This window comes from Trichoderma camerunense (genome assembly GCF_050948025.1).
Source record: "Trichoderma camerunense strain CBS 138272 chromosome Unknown V8C40scaffold_4, whole genome shotgun sequence".
Lineage (NCBI taxonomy): Eukaryota > Fungi > Ascomycota > Sordariomycetes > Hypocreales > Hypocreaceae > Trichoderma > Trichoderma camerunense.
This window is the reverse complement of record NW_028145366.1, coordinates 264,070-283,411: the sequence shown is the minus strand read 5'-3', so window position 1 is coordinate 283,411 and position 19,342 is coordinate 264,070. Positions and strand designations below refer to the sequence as shown.

Below are 19,342 nucleotides of genomic sequence, written 5' to 3'. Positions count from 1 at the left end.
CGCAACAGCTGGTCCAAGAAGGATGCTGATGACCAGGTCCGCAACAGCTGGTCCAAGAAGGATGCTGATGACCAGGTCCGCAACAGCTGGGCTAAGCGTGATGCCGATGACCAGGTTCGCAACAGCTGGAACTAAATATAAGGCGTCATTATCTCATGATCAGTCGTCTTTAATACCTATTTAATAGTTAGCTTGGCGCGAGGTGTCTTCTTGAATAAGTCACTAGACCTCAGGGCAAAGTCATTGTACTGTAGTTGAATTGAGCTTATTAGACACCCAATATCACAAGCCCTTCAATTTTCTCGCTCATACACTCGTGAAGGTACTAGATTGCGAATTATCGCAGGCCCTGTCTTGTACTTGGATCAAATATTAATTGTGAAAACTATTGTGTCGGTTGAGCGAGCTGTTGTATGGCAAAGGCAGTGCCAGCATGCAGCGACATCTTTATCGCCTCGGACTCGTCAATAGCCCGAGGTAATATTTTTACCATCATGACTGATAAACAGAGGTCGTTTAGTACGGTTTCTTTCTTTTATCTATCACACCCAAAGCTCGCCACAAGTATACACATTGCCACATATATTAGTAACCTATGTATGGCATGAAAGGACGTGTAAATATCCTTAGGCTATCACATGAAGACATCTATGATATGAAACGATATAAAACCCAACATGCAACTTAAATATTATTATTTTGCAATTAGTAGCGACCTCTATTGTAATTGTGCATATTTTAGCTAGAAACAATGGTCGCAGAAACTGCCACAAATATACCCACAGCAAACAAGAATGCTGCCCTTGGCGTAAAGGTTACAAGACCATCACTGTCCTTGGATCCAGAAGTGATACTGTGATGGTTCCAACTTCCAACCCCAAAATGATATTGGATTTGCGAATCTTCAACATGTTTCTGAGATTTATCCAAAAGCCGCCTAGGGTGAATAACTGGCTCCGTGGTTTCATTACGTGCTTGTTTGAGAAAAGGCATCAGCGATGTGCCACCAGTGCCAATGGCACCTTTTGACAGCTCTGTATCGGGATCTATCAGAGCTGGCGACAATGCAGCATTACCAACCGAATTCTCGTTTGTGATTGATTTCCGCGATTCGATGATGATATAGCGAGAAACAACCTGGAGATGCTTGTCCCGTAGCTTGCACAGCATTTCAAGGCATGAATCATACGCTTTACATAGTGCATGATCAGACCGTCGACTCTCGACAAATGATCGGATGTTTGTAGTCTTGCCAACGTCTTCCAAGAAACGGCGATGAGGCCCAGGCATATATTTCCGCATTTCGTGAATGAAATTATGCCGTGGTGGCTGGGGCCCTTTTGCCTCTGGTATTGAAATAGTGCTGCTGATACCAGTTGGACGGTGTTCAATGCCAAGGACTATGTCAAAAAACTGGATTAAGGAGCTCTGAGCATTGCTAATGCCAGCGTATTGTCGATATTCTCTGTTACTGCTGCCATCATCATACCAGACACCGTTGGGTAGCCCTGAATTTTCCATTCCCTTGCTGCCCGCGAGGTACGGTCGCACTTGATGGTAAAATACTCGGGGATCACAGCTTTCGTATATTCGGTGCAGTATAGCAATTATTCCATCTATTGTTCCAGCAAGCTGGTTAAGATGATCAGTAACCACTTGGCTATCCCCGACATGTGCTGCTTCAATTGCTTCCAACATTGATTGTAGACTGGGTGCTCCGTATGCTTCTATGGCCATTGATATCTTGTAAAACCAGTGTTCATCTACGGTGCCCGTAAAAGTTACTGCACATCCTAAGTTGGAGAGGTCACTCAGAGACTCAGTCTGGCAATGTGGTACATAATTCCAGAGACAAAACCCAGCATAGGTGGCCATTGGAGGTAGTTCCAAGTGGTCACTGACTTGCTTCAGGGGGATTGTGATAGGAGGCGGTATGCGCTGAAATATGTGAGTATACCTCTGTTAAACGGAGGAGAAGACTCACTTCGGAAGGTTCCGCACCGCTCCAGACGTAACCCTGCAGCATTGAGACTAGAAGGAGATATGCCCGCCTCCATTGTAACTCAGTCTGTAGCTGTGATGTTGAAAGGATTGGTAAATCATCAATAACTGCACGAAGTCCTCCACTCTGAAGGAGAGGCTGGAGACGGGCGAGAATATTCTCCCATTCAGCGTAGTAGGGATCTGCCAGCGCGGGCACTGGAAGCGAGGAGAGAAATCCACAGTCCTTGGATAACCCATAGGCCGATAGAGGCGGAACTAGTTGAGCCATAACTTCAGAGCCGTTAGGCAGAGTTTGAAAATACAACAGAGGCGGCGAATCACGAACCACGCATACCGAATACTTGAACAACATTTACAATGTGTGACGTTAGGAAGATGATAAACACGGCCGAGGTTTCTTACGCAATCACCAGCGTACTAAAATTTCGGAGTCCGAAAATACCTTGTTAGCGTTAAGATGAGCACTAAAATCTTATATATATCGTAGACTGAAGAACCATGCACACCGAATACTTGAATAACATTTACAACATATAACGTTAGGAAGATGATAAACACAGCCGAGGTTTCCTACGCAATCACCAGCGTACTAAAATTATGGAGTCCGAAAATGCCCTGTTAGCGTTAAGATCAGCACTAAAATCGTGGACCGAATTTAGTGCCAGCGATTAGCTCTGGTGTGTACGTAGTAAATCCCTAAGCCCCTGGCGATCCCCCACTAGACAGGTGTCTAAGCTCGGGAAAGGCTTATTCCACCAGCAGTGCCAATCTTGTGATTCGGCCTCTTCAGTTGTTCTAGTGTGACAGATATGGTAAGATATGGTAAGCATCGCGCAGATGCCGAGACACCGGTTTGAACTAGTGAGTATTTCGAAAAAGGAGTATGTCATCACTTCCTGCTTTTACACATCCCCGTATCCTCGTATACGAGTACAGGACTCGACCAGGAGGCGGTGCATGGGGCAATCGGTGACTCTTACCCTCATTCACTACATGAAGATAACACGCAATTGCAGGGAGTAGGCTTCCTGTATTGCGTTAGGTTAGCATACAAGTTATCCAGCTGTCAGCGAAAATCCTTAGTCAAGAGAGAAGGGAGAACAGAGGTCAGCTGACAACAAGAGTACTTATGTGCAAAAGATAATAACTTGGGTAAAATTGACACAAATACAATCCATTTATATTAGTAGAAAGAAATTCTTTATCTTTTTGCGACTTTGTCTCAGGTAAAGCAGTTGTATCACCACCCTGGCCTGTTTCTTGCTTGGTAATTGCCCATCTTGGCAATTGCTCATCTTGGCAATTGCCCATCTTGGCCACAACATCTACCGTGTTCCCTATCCTCTCTAGGGTATCTATCACCTTACCTGTATGTAAAACTTATGAGGAGTACTGCGTTAATTATTACCACCGAAGCTGTTAGTCACTGAGGGACATGTATTGCTGATTCAACTACTTATGCTTTTTTTTTTCTTTTCTTTTTTTGCTCTACATTTGCGATTATCTACAACTTGGTAATTATATGATGTTTCTCTCAATGAGAATAGGGCTCGAGCTAATTTCCGTACTGTTTGTAATGTAATGAACCGCTAACAGTGACCAAACCAATCAAATTGATGCCTTGGTAAATCTTACTCCGACGGCCGCCCGGCGAGAACCGAGAGATCCTTTGTGTCCACCATCCTAGATCGTGCCCACGTATCCAATTTTTCGAAGTTAACGCATTCATGGTCGCTGTACACCCGAGAGAACGGCTTGCCCTCGAGCCACTGAAACGTCGACAGAGTCACGTCGCCACGGCAAATGGCCGCTTCACGCCAATACTCGAGGCAGTGATCTATGTGAGTCTCCTCTCGAATATGTTCATCCTCTGTCATATTTCCATAGTAGCGCTGTTGGTGGAAATGGCGACGGATTCGTTTCTAATCGTATTTTGTCAGCTTTCGTGCCGTTGGGAAGAATTAGTCACAACTTACGATGCAATGGAGCTCATGGTACACCGTCAGCTCGGCTATATATCCCGACCCATCTTGCATGGCAATGCTATCGTCGGGTAGGTGAGAGAGCTCGTCTGCTGAAATTTTGATGGTCATGGCTATAGTGGAATGTCAATCATTATGTCTCTTTTCCCTTATTGGGCAAAGATGTAGTCTGAGACTCACGCTCCAGCAAATGAGCCCACGCTTTGTCGAACTCTTCAGTAGGCTCGTCGTTGGGCTCTCCAGTGAAAGGATTATTTTTTAGGTCTCTCATCAGACGTTTGGGTACGTATTCGATGGCTTCTGCGGCAGGAGCTACAAGAGTGTTCAGTCAACTGTAAATAGCTCTTATAAGCGAGAACACTTACAGTAAATCAACTTCGGTCGCACGCATTGTTCGCCAGATCGCCGTGCTCTCCAGTACAGACTGAAGAAAAGAAGATTGGACAGGGCAAGAATTCCGTAGACAATATAATGAAGTGGAGGCCATCGACGTTGTCGTCTGTGGCGAGGCATAGGACCATGGAGCCCGTCCATTTCTGACGACGAAGATAGTTCTACGTCCGAAGACGCCAGAGCCTCATGTTCGTACATCTTATTTTCCATAATGGCAGTTTGGAAATTTCGACTCAAGATGAAACTTAATGAAAACTTGATGGAGCTTGGTTTTCGAGCAAAAGGGTTTTCATACGGCCATCAATTAATTGAAGAAAAAGGAGAAGAGGCTTCCCGGCAACAGCTGGCTGGATGCAAACTGCCGCAAGATCAGCATTACCAGACGAAAGTTCTTTCCAGGAGAAGGACAGCGTTTGAATACAGAGGAATGTATTATTACTGCGGTATCGGGGCAGGTACCTGGTCCATGGAGGGGATACGCACTGACCATGTGGTACAGGAAGGAAGAATATATTCCGTATAGGTATGTACATGTAGTAGAAACACTTCATGTGCGCAGGATGATTATCATGGACCTCTGTGACAAATCAGGCAAGGACGCTACAACTAGAGCCAATTTGTGCTAGTATTTTTCGGAACAGCTGATCTATTACTCAGTACTAGAACCATGGAATCATTCATGGTAATTGCCGAGCAAAGACAAGTGCTTTGGCAAGCTGATCCTCGCAGCCGTCGCTTGGAGTCGTACGAGCGCTAGCAGATAAGGCTGGTATAAAATTGGGTCTGAGGTGAATAGTGCCTGATATTGGGGAATCCTTGTCCGGTAGGGATATCTATGGGGTGGAGTACACATAGCTATTCCAGTTCCGATATGGTTTTCATGCAGGGAAGGGAGCAAGGGTAGGGGCGGAGCGTCTCCTCCACTGCCCCCAGTGTAAAACATGGCAGAGTACGGAGTAGATATTACTCTGTAGAAGCAGTTTACTAGGCGCACCCTAGCTGTAACGTAACACCTTAGTTTGTACCTGTACATGCGTTGACCTTGTATCTCAGTAACTCTAGGAAGTGTTGGGTAGCATAAGAAATAGCTCTATTTCATCTTTTGACTATTGTTAATCAGCACTAGTACAACTCCTCAAGTATAGACCCTTTACCCAAGTAACCCTGCCTTTGAAAAGGATAGCATAACTATTAGTAAATAAGGCGTTTTATTATTTTACTATCTGTCTGTCAGCACTAGTACAATTCCTTAAATCTTTTCGTTTGTAGACCTTTGTCCCACTATATGCTAGAATAGGATATTGGTATATGGGGGGATAAATCGATATAGCGGTTATATAAACTATTATGGGTAAGCTGACCCTTGTGGCATCTGTGCAGTATATGTAGATAAGCGTTCAAGTGGAGCCTTCCAGTTCAAGTATCTGGTTAACGCTACTGTGCACTACCATAATGTATCAATTTCCAGAGTGGCATTTTGCGGCAAAGGTTAGAATACAACTGATTCTGATAACCCACCGCACAGCTCAATATAGCACACCATCCGAATCACACTCGCATCGAAATGAATAGCCTTCTTTCCCCTACTATAATGAGCTGGTGGAACGTTTGGGTGACCATTTGTGGCATCGTGGCGATATACTTCCTCAGCAGGACGTGGGAAGCGCTCAGCTACTCTCTAAAGACAAAGACGCACAAATGCGGCAAGATCAAGTTTTACAAGACCAAAGACCCTGTATGGGGAATTGATTTCATGAATAATTTGAGCCGATCCTTGCAGGAGAATCGCATCTTGTCATGGATGGAGGAACTCTGGGCCTCACAAGGCACAAAGACCTTCAGAGTGAGCTTCATGGGGAAACGTGTCATATACTCACGCGATCTGGAGAACATGAAGGCTGTGAGCACAACTCAGTTCCAAGAATTTCTGGTAGAGCCCGTCAATGGTCATCTAGATCCATTCTTGGGCAGCGCTCTCAGCACTGCAGATGGAAAAGTGTGGCAGCACAGCCGTAACCTCGTAAAGCCATACTTTGAGCGCCAGGCCTTTGCTAACGTACAGCGTCTTGCACCCTTCACGGACCGTCTATTCAGTCTGTTACCGACTGATGGGGAAACCTTTGACATCCAGCCACTGCTGTCAAGATGGGTACGTTTTATCATGCCAGACGCATAGGGATCTATTCTCACCTTATCGCAGTTTTTGGACGCCACAACCTCATTTCTCTTTGGGCGCAGCAGAGACAGCCTTATCAAGGCTGAGAACAAAGATGTCATGTTAGCGATATTTGACATTGTACGTGGTGCAAGTGCCCGTCGTTCAATGGGTCCCTTGAAATATCTTTTCCGCGATGCGAAATGGCACGAGTCGATCCAATTTGCCCACAATTACCTGAATGACCACATCGACCAGGCTTTGGATGAGTTAAAGGCGCGGAATCAGAATCCGGAGAAGTTTACCGCCGAATCTGATCGAACAGATTTGCTCTGGTCTTTGGTGCAGCAGCTTAATGACAGGATCCTCTTGCGAGATCAGCTCGCCGCCCTATGGATTCCAGGCATGGAATCCACCAGTATCCTTGTCTCAAACATTTTATTTTTCTTGTCTAGACATCCTCGTGTATGGAAACGCCTACAAAGCGAAGTAAATGCAATTGGTCAAGAGGGATTGACGTATAATACCCTGAGAAATATGCAGTACATGACATGGGTGATCAATGAAAGTAGGTTAATCCCCCCCCAAACCACTCCATTACAACTTGTGATATCCTAGCTAATCCATATCTGAAGCCCAGCGTGTGTTCCCTGCTGGTGTCTCAATGACTCGTGTGGCTGGAAAAGACACAACACTCCCACGAGGCGGCGGAGCAGATGGCCAGCAGCCTGTCTTTTGCGCAAAGGGTGATCTGGTGGTTTGCAACCGCTACTTGCTGCACCGTGACCCTGAATACTGGGGTGAGGATGCAGCAGAATTCCGGCCAGAGCGGTGGGATGGGATTCGACCCTTCTGGAACTTTGTGCCATTTGGCGGAGGCCCTCGTATCTGTCCAGCTAACGTCATGGCTGTGACTGAGGCCGCGTACTTTGTGGCGAGATTTTGCCAGAAGTATAAAAGCATTGAATCACGAGATGATCGACCCTTTACACCTGTCTTGCATGCTGGTGTAAGCAACCTGAACGGAGTGAAAATTGCCGTCATATCGTGGTAGAGAAGGGAGGTCTGGGGGTAATATCCACGGTGGCATCATAAGCTTAAAATTTTAGCAGTAGTTCATTGGCGTATGTTAATGTTTTTAGTGTATGAATGTTCAATGATACTCAAAACATCGCAGGAAGAGTTAAGGATTTTATACGCCAAAAAAAAAAAAAAAGGTACTAGAAGAAGAAGCAACAGAAAGGGCTATTGTTTAATGGAATCAGGATGGCTTACTATCTGCCTATCTCTTAATCTAAGCTATTTCTCTTTTTATGTCTTCATTTTCGCTTGCTATCAAGCTTTTGATCTTGATTGGTAACAGGTCTTGTGAAGAGCCGGGCCAACAATTGCGAGGTTTTCCACTCAGGGCCTCAAATTCAAAATTGAAACAAGTGACGGCAATGATATACCGCATAGCTGGTGCCAATGTAGTTTTCTGGTTAGCACTGCGTATGCTTCTGAAGAAACGTCTAGAGAGGTAATACACTCACCATAGTAGGTCCAGTTTGATCCAAGACATATCCTCGGCCCGCTTGCTAAAGCCCACAATACATCCTCTCTCCTGTCCTTCTGGCTAACGTGTTCACGGCCGAGCCATCGCTCTGGTATCCACTCATCCACTCTATCCCACTTGGTTGGATCACGGTGTACGAACCATTGGAACGCGTTAACTCTGGTGTTTGGAGGAATATTGTCTATTCCTGCAATAGAGACAGCTCGGTCCGAGGGTGTAATACGAGGCAGCGGAGTGCTAGTGGGCCGCATCCGTAGAGACTCTTGAATGACGGCTTCAAGGAATTTGAGTTTTCCCAAGGCCACGGGTAGTGCAGTGGACAAGTCAGTCGAGTAGTCGGCCAGTTTTGGAGCACTCGTCAAGTCAATTCCTGCTTCGATGAGTTCTTCACGAACCCGACGCTGCGCGTGTGGATTTTGAGCCAGATGCCAAAATGTATAACTGAGGACGAGACCTATATTATTTCTCCAGCGTCAGCATTTGACTGCTCCCGACAAATATAGAGGCTGTTGACATTACGTACCCAGAACCTCACGAGAAGCCGCTACATGAACACAAAACTATGTTAGCAATTGGCTCATCTTGTCATAGCATGAGAACATACAGATATGGTCAAACATCTCGCTCCCGATTTCTGCCTGCTGGGTTTGTTCGTCTAAATGTGGAGAGTCTTTCTTGACAGCCAACTTAATGGTCTCATAGACAACCGGTTGATTTTCTGGTGGGATTGAATGCTTCATTTTGCTCCGCTGGCGTATAGTTTCATCTGCTTTGGATTCCATTTTTCGTAGCCACGTTTCAAGGAACTTTTTCGATGTCCAGTATGAACGAGGAAGCAAATCGATGCCTACATTTTTCAATATGTTGTACAGAAATGGCATCTCCTGTGGAAAGAAACATTCATGACATGAATAATTGTCATAGTGAAACCGCCACTCGTTAATATATTTTTGTTCTTTGGACAGGTATGCCGTTCCATTACCATAACCCAGCAGGAATGAACTGATATAGTCAGAGCATAGGCGGTAACTGATGTCCAGGGCGTCGGCTTGGACACCTGATGCAGCGGCGCTTTTCAAAAGAGGATACAAGTCAGTATACATGATTTTGATGCTGATGTTATGCATCTGATGGGACTCCATGAGAGCAGCTTTAGAGTACAATGCGGCTGAACGACGTCGGCGCAACCCATGGGCTCTGCCATCCAAGCTGGTAAATGCATTTTGGTTCCTGCCCCAGCGGTAAGTATACTGAAAAGTAAGTGAAATCATTGATGAAAGGAAAGTGGCCTAATCTAACCCATAGTAGTTGAAGAACGAGTAAAACTGGGATGGTTTCCCAAATCCTGCATCGTAGACTTTCCTTATTCCACCCTGATATGAACTTATACTGATATCATGAGGGCCAACCTGAACTATAGGGCCATGCTTTCTATGGGCTTTGACAAGTTCAGACAGCTCTGTTCCCCGGTACCGTACCCAGAGAGACCAAATTGGACTGAATCTGGCCGACCAATGCGAGGCAGGAATTTTAGATAGCGGCGAAAGGTAGACCTTGTTTGCTATGTAAATAGTAAGGAGGACGAACAGGAGGGCATAGACACCAAGCAGCATTGTTGCAGTTATGGCGGTGGTGTCACCATCAGCAAGGGCAACTGAACGGAAGGGTAAACGATTGACCAAGCGTTCAGGATAGCTTTCAATATAGCGATTGATTCCTTTATTACACCGTGACACCGCTTTTATGCCCACTGACAACTGCGACCGCGTACTGTAGTATCCTTCACATGTGGGGTGACCAAGCCTCCTCCCAAGTAACCAAGACTCGCACGAATACTCCCTGGTACCATCTTCTAGCTCGCCAAAGCTAACCTAGCGCAGGCGGCTGGCTTAGCATCTAGGTGAGACGGACTATTCCATTTGTGGTCCCTGTCACCTTTCTGCGAAATTGCAGATCGGGGGGGAGGGGAGGGGAGGGGGGTGGTGATAACCGTCTTGCTGAGTCATTTCAGGGTCAGTGATAAACCATGTCCAAGCTGGTATCTGTTCTGCTGTTCTGGTTGAGGGGAATTCGGCATCGCGTTTTCCAACTCAAGGGTCCGCACGATCATGGCGCCCTCTCAGCAATGTGCGCCTTCAGCCGACAACGTATTCGGGCCACAAGTCCATGGCTGTCGTGAGGACTTCGATTTCACCTTGTTGTTTGAGCAGTCAATTTTATCAATTCTGCCGTCCCTGATTTTCTTGCTGCTGGCTCTGTCGCGATGTTTTCTTGTCTGGAAGAGACCGACGCTGCTAAGGCAGCCTCTGGATGTTTTATTATGCAGCAAGATGGTAGGTTGTCGTCGCAATTCTGTTGAAATCTTTGCTGATGCTTGGTGCTGCAGTTGGCATTCCTCGGCTTCGGGGCGACACAGATAGCCCTCATCATTCAGTACGCCGTTTCGGATAGGGCTTTTACCAAAGTTTCCATCGCAGCGTCCGCCATCTCTCTCGTGACCTTGTTGCCCTCAGCTATACTATCTTACCTGGACCATCACCGCTCAATACGGCCTTCGACTCTACTCTGTTCTTTCCTTGCGCTCGCCACGCTTTTTGACGTCTCTCAGGCGCGAACCCTGTGGTTGCGCCATGACGGATCACCGCTACCGGCCACTTTTACTGCAGCAGTTGCCTTCAGATTCTGCATGCTGCTGCTGGAGTCAGTGGAGAAACGGTCGCTTCTCAAAGAAGTCTATCGAAGCTACTCCCCTGAAGCCCTGGGTAGCATCTTCAATCGTAGCGTGTTCTGGTGGCTGAATAGACTCCTCCTTCGCGGATCGGCTTCCGTGCTTCGTCAGGAGGATTTGATGTCGCTTGATCCACAGTTGCTACCGAGCTCAGCCAACCCTTCGGATTTTGGATCCGCTTGGGCAACGGCAAACAAGGACACCAGTCATGCCTTGTTCAAAACTACCATTACCTTCTTCTTGAAGCAGTTTCTGCCGATTTTCCTGCCTAGAGTCTTCCTCATAGGCTTCAACATTGCCCAGCCTCTTCTCATCTACCGAGCAGTGTCACTTCTGGCGGAAAACCAAAGTCAAGACAGACAAAACGCCGGTCACGGCATGATTGGCGCGACAATATTAGTCTACCTGGGCATCGCACTTAGCACCGGACTCTACAAACGTCAAACCTACCGATGCATGACCATGATACGGTCTGCGCTTGTGAGCTTGATCTATGAAACAACTCTCGAAGTGCGCCTAACTGCGGCCACCGACAAAGCCGCCCTCACACTTATGAGTACGGACATTGATCAGATTGCTTCTGGACTGGAAAATCTCGACGTTGTATGGGCGTCTCCCATTGAGATTGCTCTAGCCATATACATCCTCGTGGAGGAAATCAGCCTGGCTGCCCTCGCGCCCGTTGTCGTGGTTATTGCATGCACTGCTTCGGCCTTTGGATTATCCATATTTGCACCAAAGTATCAGATAGCCTGGGTCGGCGCTATTCAAGCTCGAGTCGCTACCACTGCATCCATGCTCGGCAACATGAAGGGAATCCGCATGTCTGGCCTAACTAGCAAATACACATCCACCATTCACAACGCCCGTGTGACAGAGCTTCACAAATCATTACCCTTTCGAAGAATTCTGGTGGCGGCCAACGTGTTTGGCACAATATCTCGCTCCATTGCCCCTGTTGGTGCCTTCGTGATGTACTCTTTACTCCGACATACGCGGTTCGGAAACACCGTTGATCCGGCCACAGTATTCTCATCCCTGGCTCTTCTTACGCTTGTAGCGCAGCCGCTTATGCAGTTGATGTTCGTTCTTCCCATGATACTTGGTTCACTAGGCTGCTTCGCTCGCATCGAGAAATATCTGTTGTCGCGCAGTCAACCAAAAAACACAGAGACGTTGGCGGAAATAGTGTCCCTAGAACACAGCGTGGATGGCAAATCCGGATTTCAGAGTGTAGAGCTTGATGAGCTGTCCTCTTCAAAACATCTCATTTCATTACGAGATGCCACTTTCTGTTTTGATGACGAAAGCGATGCTGTTCTGCGTAATCTCTCAGCTTCAGTACCTCAAGCAAGCCTGATCATGGTCACCGGGCCAGTAGGATGCGGAAAGAGCGCGCTTCTTCTGGCAATGCTCGGTGAAATGACATTGGCACATGGGTCAGTAGATCGACGCCCACACCTGAGATCCAGCTATTGCGCACAAGAGACCTGGCTGCCCAACATGTCTATCCGAAAGATCATACTCGGCCCTTCAGAGTTCAACGCCAGCTGGTATAGAGAAGTAATTCATGCTTGTGCTCTTGAGCAAGATTTGGCTAGCCTTGTGGAAGGAGATGAGACTGCTGTTGGCGCCGGTGGAATCATGTTGAGCGGCGGCCAGAAGCAGCGCGTCAGCCTAGCCAGGGCTCTCTACGCAAAGCCACAGTTGATTCTTCTAGATGACATCACGAGCGGTCTCGACGCGACCACGGAGCAAGCTGTTGTTCAACGCGTCTTGGGAGCTGATGGCCTCTGCCGTACTTACGACATGTCTGTTTTGCTCTCCACCCACAAGAGTACGTGCCAAATGGAGTCCTGCGTTATGGAAATTGGAACTAACCTACTTTGTAGCGCACTTTATGCATATAATGGATCGGATTTGGTCTCTAAACCAGGATGGTAGCCTTTGTGAGATTGCTGACCCCCCGGCCCAAATAGAGAATGGCGCTGAGAACCCAATCTCAATGCATTCGGCAACGCGAGAGGACGACGAGGGAGCTGAGCCATCGGCATCGGTCTCAGCCAAGCCTACGCCGCAGGATGACAATGACAGTGCGCGGCAGCAGGGAGATCTCAGTCTCTATCTCTACTACCTCAAAGCTATGGGCTGGAAGCTTGCTACATCCGTTTTGATCTCTGCCATCGGCTTCGCGTTCATGGCCACGTTCCCTAGTGTGTGGCTGTCGTGGTGGTCTGACTCCGAGTTGAAGCACCCAGGCGCGCACCAGGCTAAATATCTCGGTGTCTATGCAGCACTGGGCGTGGCTGCCGTTCTTTTCCATACATTGCTCTTGTGGACAAGCTTGATTGAAGCAGTGCCGGTAACATCAATCAAGTTGCATAAATTACTACTGGATAAAGTCATGTCGGCTCCTCTTTCATTCTTCGTTACCACAGATACCGGTGTCACGGTGAATCGCTTTAGCCAAGATATGTCCTTGCTTGACAATAGACTGCCTGCGGCAATGGTGCAAACTCTCGATGGAATATTTTTAACAGTTGCGACGATAATTGTCATTGCGGTTACGTCTAAATACACGGCGATATCTTTCCCTATACTCTTGGCTATTCTGTACATTCTGCAGAAGTTTTACCTCCGGACATCCAGACAGATGAGACTACTTGACCTAGAATCCAAGTCTGCGCTTTACACAAACTTCTTGGAGACGCTACAGGGCATTGCTACCGTCCGAGCTTTTGGCTGGCAGGACTATTTCCGAGACCTGAATCGCGGATTCCTCTCAGAAGCTCAGAAGCCGTATTATCTCATGTTCAGTATCCAAGTATGGCTAAATGTGATGCTGAACCTGATTGTCGCCATTACAATGATACTTACGATGTCACTTGCTATGGAGCTACGGAACGGATTTTCAGCTGGCACACTTGGATTGGCCCTGACGAACATCTCGACCATCAGCCAAACTCTGTCTTACGTTATTCAATCTTGGACAGAGATGGAAACTTCTGTTGGAGCGTTGATGAGGCTGAAGGGCTTCCTCAACGACACTCCATCAGAGCATCTCCAAGGGGAAGATAATGTTCCAGACGGGGAATGGCCTTCAAAGGGGCAACTGACCTTCAAAGGTCTCACTGTGAAGTACAAGTGAGATGAGATATTATTGCCCACCTTCCATTGCACAGCGAGAACTAATATGCTTGACTTAGCGCCGATTCTGCTGCTGTTTTGCGAGATATAAGTTTAGAAGTTACACCTGGAATGCAAATCGGTGTTTGCGGTCGCACAGGAAGGTAAGAAGGCGTTTAATCTCTGTCCCTATGTGGGCATTCAAAGCATAAACGCATAAAGACATAGTTTTATAGTATTTATCATTTGGCTAACACTGGGGCAGTGGCAAGAGCTCTTTGATACTCAGCATTTTGCGAATGAACGATATTGTTGACGGATCCATAACTATTGATGGGCAGGATTTGAGCTTAATGCCTCGAGATACAATTCGACGGAATATTGCGGTCTTACCGCAAGATCCAGTGCTCCTAGAGGGATCTTTGCGATTTAATCTAGATCCTTTCGGCGAGCATTCCGATACAGAGATAACGTCCGCCCTGGTGGATGTTGATCTGGGGCATCTCTGCGAGACCACTGATGCCTTGGACGCGGCGCTAGAAACTGACAAACTCTCAGCCGGACAAAAGCAGCTTTTATGCATTGCTCGAGCGTTGATGAGCCGATCCAAGTTTCTGATGCTTGATGAAGCGACTTCTGCCGTCGACCGAGAGACGGAAGATAAGATTGTCAAACTGGTGCATGAGAAGTTTGGCGGCTGCACTGTAATTGCCGTTGCCCATCGCCTGCGTACGCTTCTGGAATTCGACTGGATCCTTGTCATGGAACAGGGACAAATCGTGGAACAGGGCAAACCAAGTGACTTGCTCGCGCAGGAGGACGGTCGATGGAGACAGCTATGGGACGATCAACAGTAGATGCGCTGAGTGCGTTCTTCCAAAACATCCACAGCACGCTCATATGGGGTATGAATTCTACTTTCAATCACGTAATGATGATGGTATAATATAGTACTTAATTGCTTATGATAATATTGTTGCGCTCAGTCTTTCATAAAATCAGTTCATGCTAAGAAATAAAATTTTCTCTTATTAGCGAAAGTGTTTTGTGTTCTGCTTGTGTTGTTATTTCCAAGCTGCGACAGAATGCCTTTGTATCTGGATTTTACAACTCTGCCGCATTATAGAACTGTCTCCCGCAGGTTTCACGACGTCAGAGCGGCCATCCGTGTCCAGTAAGGCATGCCACAAAATGAAAGCAACACAAAATGCAAATATAATGGCCTGCTTATTATTTTAACTAGCTTCCGCCTGAGCAATGCAGTTGCAGTGCGTCATGCGCCATGGTCTGCATCACCTTGCCCCTATTCTATCTCAAAGCGTGATCGAGCCGACGAAGCTCCCCTGTATCGGTGGCAGACAAGAGCTCAGGATTCTGCTTGAAAAGAAGCGGAAGACGCTTGCTTTTGGAAATGTCGCTCAGTGCAATTCCATCGCCCGTTTCCACTAGGTTGGCAAGGCTCCTGTGAAAGGTATAGCCGCAGCGATTCTTGTCTCCCATCCGCCCCATACAGAAATCTTCCCGCTCATCAACGGCAGAATCTCTTAAGCTTATTTTCAATAGCTCGCCGGTCACGCCCGCGTAGACGTTGGACGCCGTGTCGGACGCTTTGGCAAGCGAATACAGCGGCGTCACGGCTGGATACACGACGGGGAGGTATACGTTACAATTCGGCCTGTAGAAATCGGTCCGGGCCAGGGAGTGAAGAGTGCACTGGTATCCCGAGAGGTGGTTGCACTTTGCGTGACCAGAGGGCTTTGGCACTGGGATTCCAGTAAGCGTCTTGGGTGTCGGACCGAGCTCGGTTTCGCTGCAATCGAGGGCGTCTATGTAGGAGTAGGGCCTTGTCCATCGCATGTCAAAAATTTTCAGAATAGGTAGGCGGGCGCTTCCAACAATGAATCTATCCATTCCATACGAGAGTAGAGGGCCGAGGGGGGCTGTCATCTCAAAATGATCTTGAAAGATGGCGGCAATAGGGGAATGGCTTCGGAGATCCTGTAGCCGGACGGTCCCATCGTCATAGGAGCTCAAGACGGTATTGCCAGAGCCGCCAATAACTGAAGCTGTGTTCACTGGCAGCACACTCCGAGCAGTTTGCGGATTCTTGCCGCCGTAGATATGCGGCTCGGTGCAGCGTTGCGAGGGTTGCAATTTGGCCGCATTGATCAACACCGTGCCGGAGGGTGTCCTCGTCAGAAAGCGCAGGGGCTCTGTGCTAGCGGCCATGCACAAGACGATGTCTCCGTTGCCCATATATTTCGCCTCGCGCAAAAATCTAAAGTCTTGAGAGTTGGGCATATTCCTAACGCTAAAGGCCTCCGTAGGCTGAACGACAATATCCGGTGTTCCATTAGCCATATCCGCAGCTGGCCATTTGTTGGGCACTAAGGGGTAGAATAAGACGTTTTCCTTGGTGGTAACGACCATGGCATCTTGTGATTCATTGACTTCAACGTGTTGTATATCGTGTTGATCTACTCCTGTATGCACTGGATGAAACCAGGCAAGGAGCCGTCCCACATCGTTGCGCTGTGTCGACGTTAGGTGCAAATAGCCGCTTGCTCGACCAACAAGGAGCCCAGGCTGGGGTGCAGTGTCGGGCAGAATCGAAATGGCCGTCACATCATCGTCGCCACTCCTGAATCCAGCCTCGGCACCTGGGAGCGAGATCCATGTTTCACCTTGAAGAGTAGCGTTCTTCAACTTCCGCGATCGAATGATGATGTCCTCGCCGAGGCCCCAAGCAACTGTCTCCTCTTCATTTTGCCCTTGAACCTTGGAGTTCGCGTCGACGACGACGTGCGCTGGGAACGTCTGCATCCTCGAGTGGCCACCGCCACCACGACCTCGCCCGCGACCTCGTCCCCGTCCCTGTCCCTGTCCCTGTCCCCGTCCCCTTCCTCGGCCTCGCCCCCGTCCTTGATCAGGCTGGCCACGTCCATTGTCTCCATCAGGTTGCACAGGAGGCACTACCGACGTGATGGAAAAAGCGCGGCGGTCCCAGGCACGCGATTGAGAGGTCAGCTTCTTGGCCAGCTCAGCCCATTCCTTATCGCTGAGTCCCTTTGGAAGTTTGAGGCTCGCAAACCGGCTCCTGACAAAGCAAGGCCAGCCTTGTGTTTGAGCCACAGCGTGCAGCTTCTTGCATGTCGATGCAATGCGTGCAACTGTTTGCGCTGAGTCGAACAGGGAGAAAATAATGGCCCAGATTGCCGGAGAGAGATCCTGCAGTCTGAGGGAATCGTGCAAATGCAGCGCGGCCAGGTTTAGCGCGGCGGTAGCGGTCATGGTTGATTTATTGCGATGTTTCGCAAAGCGCTGAAAGAGAATGAACAGGTTCAAGTCAAGAAAAGCTGCAACAGATTTGGCGTATCTTTGCGAACAAGACATGCATCATCTTTGTCAGGTATATATATTTTCGGGACAGGTGACACCGCCACTGTTACATTGTCCACAGTGGATCTTGATAGCAGTCGCTCGATTGAACCGTCTACATGTAGCTATCTGTCCACTACCTAGCAGTAAGAACACACACCCAGCTGTTCCACTAGGACTCTACATGTACATACAGGTCAGATCTCCAAGACTGCTACGCCATTATAGCGCTGACGAACTCGATTAGCTCTTAGCGTATTTTGACTTGCGGTGGTGGGATGATCCTACACGTTGCATGTGATGCCAGGCCAAACGGTTGGTTTCATAGACTGGCATTTGCTTCTCAACCATGCATGAATAGTGCCTTGTTCCTATTCTATTTCACGACCCGCCTCATATTGCAATACTGGAAACCAGAGTGACCTATCTCGTAATTCACTCAATTGGGAGAGAGCGACTTATGTTGGTGAAACAGGCGATAGAAATCTTCGTTTGAGATGGGAGAGATGAGTAGGCACAGGCTGATGATCTTGTATTATTTTGCCGGTGTACACATAGAAGAATCCAGACCTTTGGCGATGGTTCGTTCATAGTTTGCTGGAAATGGCTGGCGAGAAACTATAATGACGAATATGTTTATTTCTAACTTGCTCCTTACTGTAGCTCGCATTTACTTACCCCAAATCTGCAATAGTAAGACCGACTGTTAATAACTGACACATGAGCGGCCCAGTGATCCAGGTCACCCTTGAGTAATTATTTTCCAAATTATCCTGGTTTTGTCTCTAGCTGCGATTACAAAATGACGCAGTTCTACAAATCGCGAATTTGGAGATAGTATGGTTGTCGGATGATCGAGTTCAACCTAGCCACCGGCAACAATTATTGCTACGCAATCATAGCAGTGAATCTATCTTAGGCAATATAATACTACCAGCACAGTATAAGCCACAAATTCCGGCTCTATATGATGGGTTGCATTATTTCCTCGATAACGGTGTTAACACTGGAATATCATAAAGACGAGTTAGGTAACTGGAATTTAATAGCGCAGGTTCCACGTAGAAAAATGTAATATAAGAGTTATAAAAACCACGCTGGCTTTTCATATACTGTAGATAAGACATTAACTGCTAGTAGGTTTATTAAGTAAATGCATATCACCTCCCTATAGCACGGCACTCTTTAAGCATAGAAGGCACCTTTAGCAATTAGACTAGAAGGTGGTCGTCAATACTACGTTAAGACCGGCGTTACTTTTATTAAGTCTCAGAGTCCCAACCGCTGCACTGCTAAAATTATGAACTTATCTAACGCGCTTCAGAGCAGATTAATGTGAAAACAGACATATAATAACATAATGCAGGGTCCTTGGGCGACAACGTTTAGTCTGTGCCATATCTCGCTGCGGCTGTTCATAGGTAGATCAAACCGTTCTGGGCTTCGACCATTCGCAAGATTTAGCGATATTATCCACTAGATCTAAATCATCAGATGTGCATAAGGTACTGCAGTATTTTTACATCCTGTCGAATTATCTTATGCACTTAAGTACAGTGGTTATTGACTATATAAAGGGTAAAAAAATCGTCGTTAGCGGAGATATCAATGGCAACGATGTAAAGGCCTGGGATGCAAGAAGTTAATTGTCCTTGTATTCAGAAGCAATCTTAATACGCTCTACGTCTCTCCCTATAAGAGTAACTGCTGCGATGTCGCCAGGATTCACGCTCCCTAGCGCAAGTGGTTTAGCAAAGAATGAGAGGAATCAGTCAGCCATGTAATCGAATTACGAAACGAATCACGCTATACTCATATAATATAGTTGGCAGTTCAGCAGTGGCCAATCTTTGATGTCAATGAACGCAGAGTCTTCAATGCTATGACTTATGGCCCTGCCAATATAGTTAACTGTGGTAGCTACTACTCCCTTACCAAATGCTACCGAGCCACTCATAAAGCCAACCCAAGTGACTTTAGGGTTGACAAGAAAAGAACGACAGAGGATAAAATAAGATGAA

The 19,342-nt window shown here is 47.3% G+C and overlaps 7 protein-coding genes across 7 annotated transcripts in view; 3 read left to right on the top strand and 4 right to left on the bottom strand.

Annotated features, from left to right (window-relative positions):
* V8C40DRAFT_236921 (uncharacterized protein) overlaps positions 1 to 306 on the top strand; it is a 1,094-nt gene extending 788 nt beyond the window's left edge. The window contains exon 3 of the mRNA XM_083214146.1: positions 37 to 306. Coding sequence (XP_083076017.1) covers positions 37 to 135 — 99 coding nt within the window. The 3' untranslated portion in view covers positions 136 to 306. The remainder of the gene's footprint in view (positions 1 to 36) is intronic.
* Positions 307 to 715: 409 nt separating this feature from the next.
* Positions 716 to 2,479, bottom strand: V8C40DRAFT_236920 (indoleamine 2,3-dioxygenase). The gene is made up of 3 exons (XM_083214145.1): positions 2,330 to 2,479; positions 1,985 to 2,274; positions 716 to 1,938 (listed from the first exon to the last, which is right to left on the bottom strand). Exons 1-3 carry the CDS (start codon positions 2,334 to 2,336, stop codon positions 739 to 741), a joined length of 1,497 nt encoding a protein of 498 aa, XP_083076016.1. The 5' UTR covers positions 2,337 to 2,479; the 3' UTR covers positions 716 to 738.
* Positions 2,480 to 3,446: 967 nt separating this feature from the next.
* Positions 3,447 to 5,105, bottom strand: V8C40DRAFT_236915 (oxidase ustYa family protein). The gene is made up of 5 exons (XM_083214144.1): positions 4,867 to 5,105; positions 4,352 to 4,737; positions 4,167 to 4,298; positions 3,981 to 4,099; positions 3,447 to 3,926 (listed from the first exon to the last, which is right to left on the bottom strand). Exons 2-5 carry the CDS (start codon positions 4,587 to 4,589, stop codon positions 3,636 to 3,638), a joined length of 780 nt encoding a protein of 259 aa, XP_083076015.1. The 5' UTR covers positions 4,590 to 4,737; positions 4,867 to 5,105; the 3' UTR covers positions 3,447 to 3,635.
* A 748-nt stretch (positions 5,106 to 5,853) lies between these two features.
* On the top strand, positions 5,854 to 7,780 carry V8C40DRAFT_285138 (cytochrome P450). Its single transcript, XM_083222303.1, has 3 exons — positions 5,854 to 6,528; positions 6,580 to 7,102; positions 7,170 to 7,780. Exons 1-3 carry the CDS (start codon positions 5,944 to 5,946, stop codon positions 7,586 to 7,588), a joined length of 1,527 nt encoding a protein of 508 aa, XP_083076014.1. The 5' UTR covers positions 5,854 to 5,943; the 3' UTR covers positions 7,589 to 7,780.
* Positions 7,781 to 7,828: 48 nt separating this feature from the next.
* On the bottom strand, positions 7,829 to 9,702 carry V8C40DRAFT_262962 (cytochrome P450; the record flags this gene model as incomplete). Its single annotated transcript, XM_083219409.1, has 5 exons — positions 7,829 to 7,992; positions 8,067 to 8,543; positions 8,613 to 8,633; positions 8,694 to 9,319; positions 9,389 to 9,702. 5 exons carry the CDS (start codon positions 9,700 to 9,702, stop codon positions 7,829 to 7,831), a joined length of 1,602 nt encoding a protein of 533 aa, XP_083076013.1.
* Positions 9,703 to 10,157: 455 nt separating this feature from the next.
* Positions 10,158 to 14,980, top strand: V8C40DRAFT_236912 (P-loop containing nucleoside triphosphate hydrolase protein). Its single transcript, XM_083214143.1, has 5 exons — positions 10,158 to 10,422; positions 10,476 to 12,654; positions 12,710 to 13,961; positions 14,024 to 14,107; positions 14,209 to 14,980. The coding sequence occupies exons 1-5, from the start codon at positions 10,198 to 10,200 to the stop codon at positions 14,798 to 14,800; spliced, it is 4,332 nt and encodes a 1,443-aa protein (XP_083076012.1). The 5' UTR covers positions 10,158 to 10,197; the 3' UTR covers positions 14,801 to 14,980.
* Positions 14,894 to 16,832, bottom strand: V8C40DRAFT_236908 (uncharacterized protein). The gene has a single exon (XM_083214142.1). The coding sequence runs from the start codon at positions 16,764 to 16,766 to the stop codon at positions 15,252 to 15,254; it is 1,515 nt and encodes a 504-aa protein (XP_083076011.1). The 5' UTR covers positions 16,767 to 16,832; the 3' UTR covers positions 14,894 to 15,251.
* Between the last annotated feature and the right edge of the window lie 2,510 nt (positions 16,833 to 19,342).

Excerpts from the sequence above, each read along its gene's own strand:
- V8C40DRAFT_236908 (XM_083214142.1), bottom strand. The coding sequence starts at position 16,766 with ATGCAGACGTTCCCAGCGCACGTCGTCGTCGACGCGAACTCCAAGGTT.
- V8C40DRAFT_285138 (XM_083222303.1), top strand. The coding sequence starts at position 5,944 with ATGAATAGCCTTCTTTCCCCTACTATAATGAGCTGGTGGAACGTTTGG. Across the intron at positions 6,529-6,579 it reads AGCCACTGCTGTCAAGATGG|TTTTTGGACGCCACAACCTC; the intron begins GTACGTTTTATC and ends ACCTTATCGCAG. Across the intron at positions 7,103-7,169 it reads GACATGGGTGATCAATGAAA|CCCAGCGTGTGTTCCCTGCT; the intron begins GTAGGTTAATCC and ends CCATATCTGAAG.
- V8C40DRAFT_236915 (XM_083214144.1), bottom strand. The coding sequence starts at position 4,589 with ATGGAAAATAAGATGTACGAACATGAGGCTCTGGCGTCTTCGGACGTA. Across the intron at positions 4,299-4,351 it reads GCGACCGAAGTTGATTTACT|CTCCTGCCGCAGAAGCCATC; the intron begins GTAAGTGTTCTC and ends ACACTCTTGTAG. Across the intron at positions 4,100-4,166 it reads GTGGGCTCATTTGCTGGAGC|CCATGACCATCAAAATTTCA; the intron begins GTGAGTCTCAGA and ends ATTCCACTATAG.
- V8C40DRAFT_236912 (XM_083214143.1), top strand. The coding sequence starts at position 10,198 with ATGGCGCCCTCTCAGCAATGTGCGCCTTCAGCCGACAACGTATTCGGG. Across the intron at positions 12,655-12,709 it reads TTTGCTCTCCACCCACAAGA|CGCACTTTATGCATATAATG; the intron begins GTACGTGCCAAA and ends CCTACTTTGTAG. Across the intron at positions 14,108-14,208 it reads GTTTGCGGTCGCACAGGAAG|TGGCAAGAGCTCTTTGATAC; the intron begins GTAAGAAGGCGT and ends ACACTGGGGCAG.
- V8C40DRAFT_236920 (XM_083214145.1), bottom strand. Across the intron at positions 1,939-1,984 it reads GCGGTGCGGAACCTTCCGAA|CGCATACCGCCTCCTATCAC; the intron begins GTGAGTCTTCTC and ends CACATATTTCAG.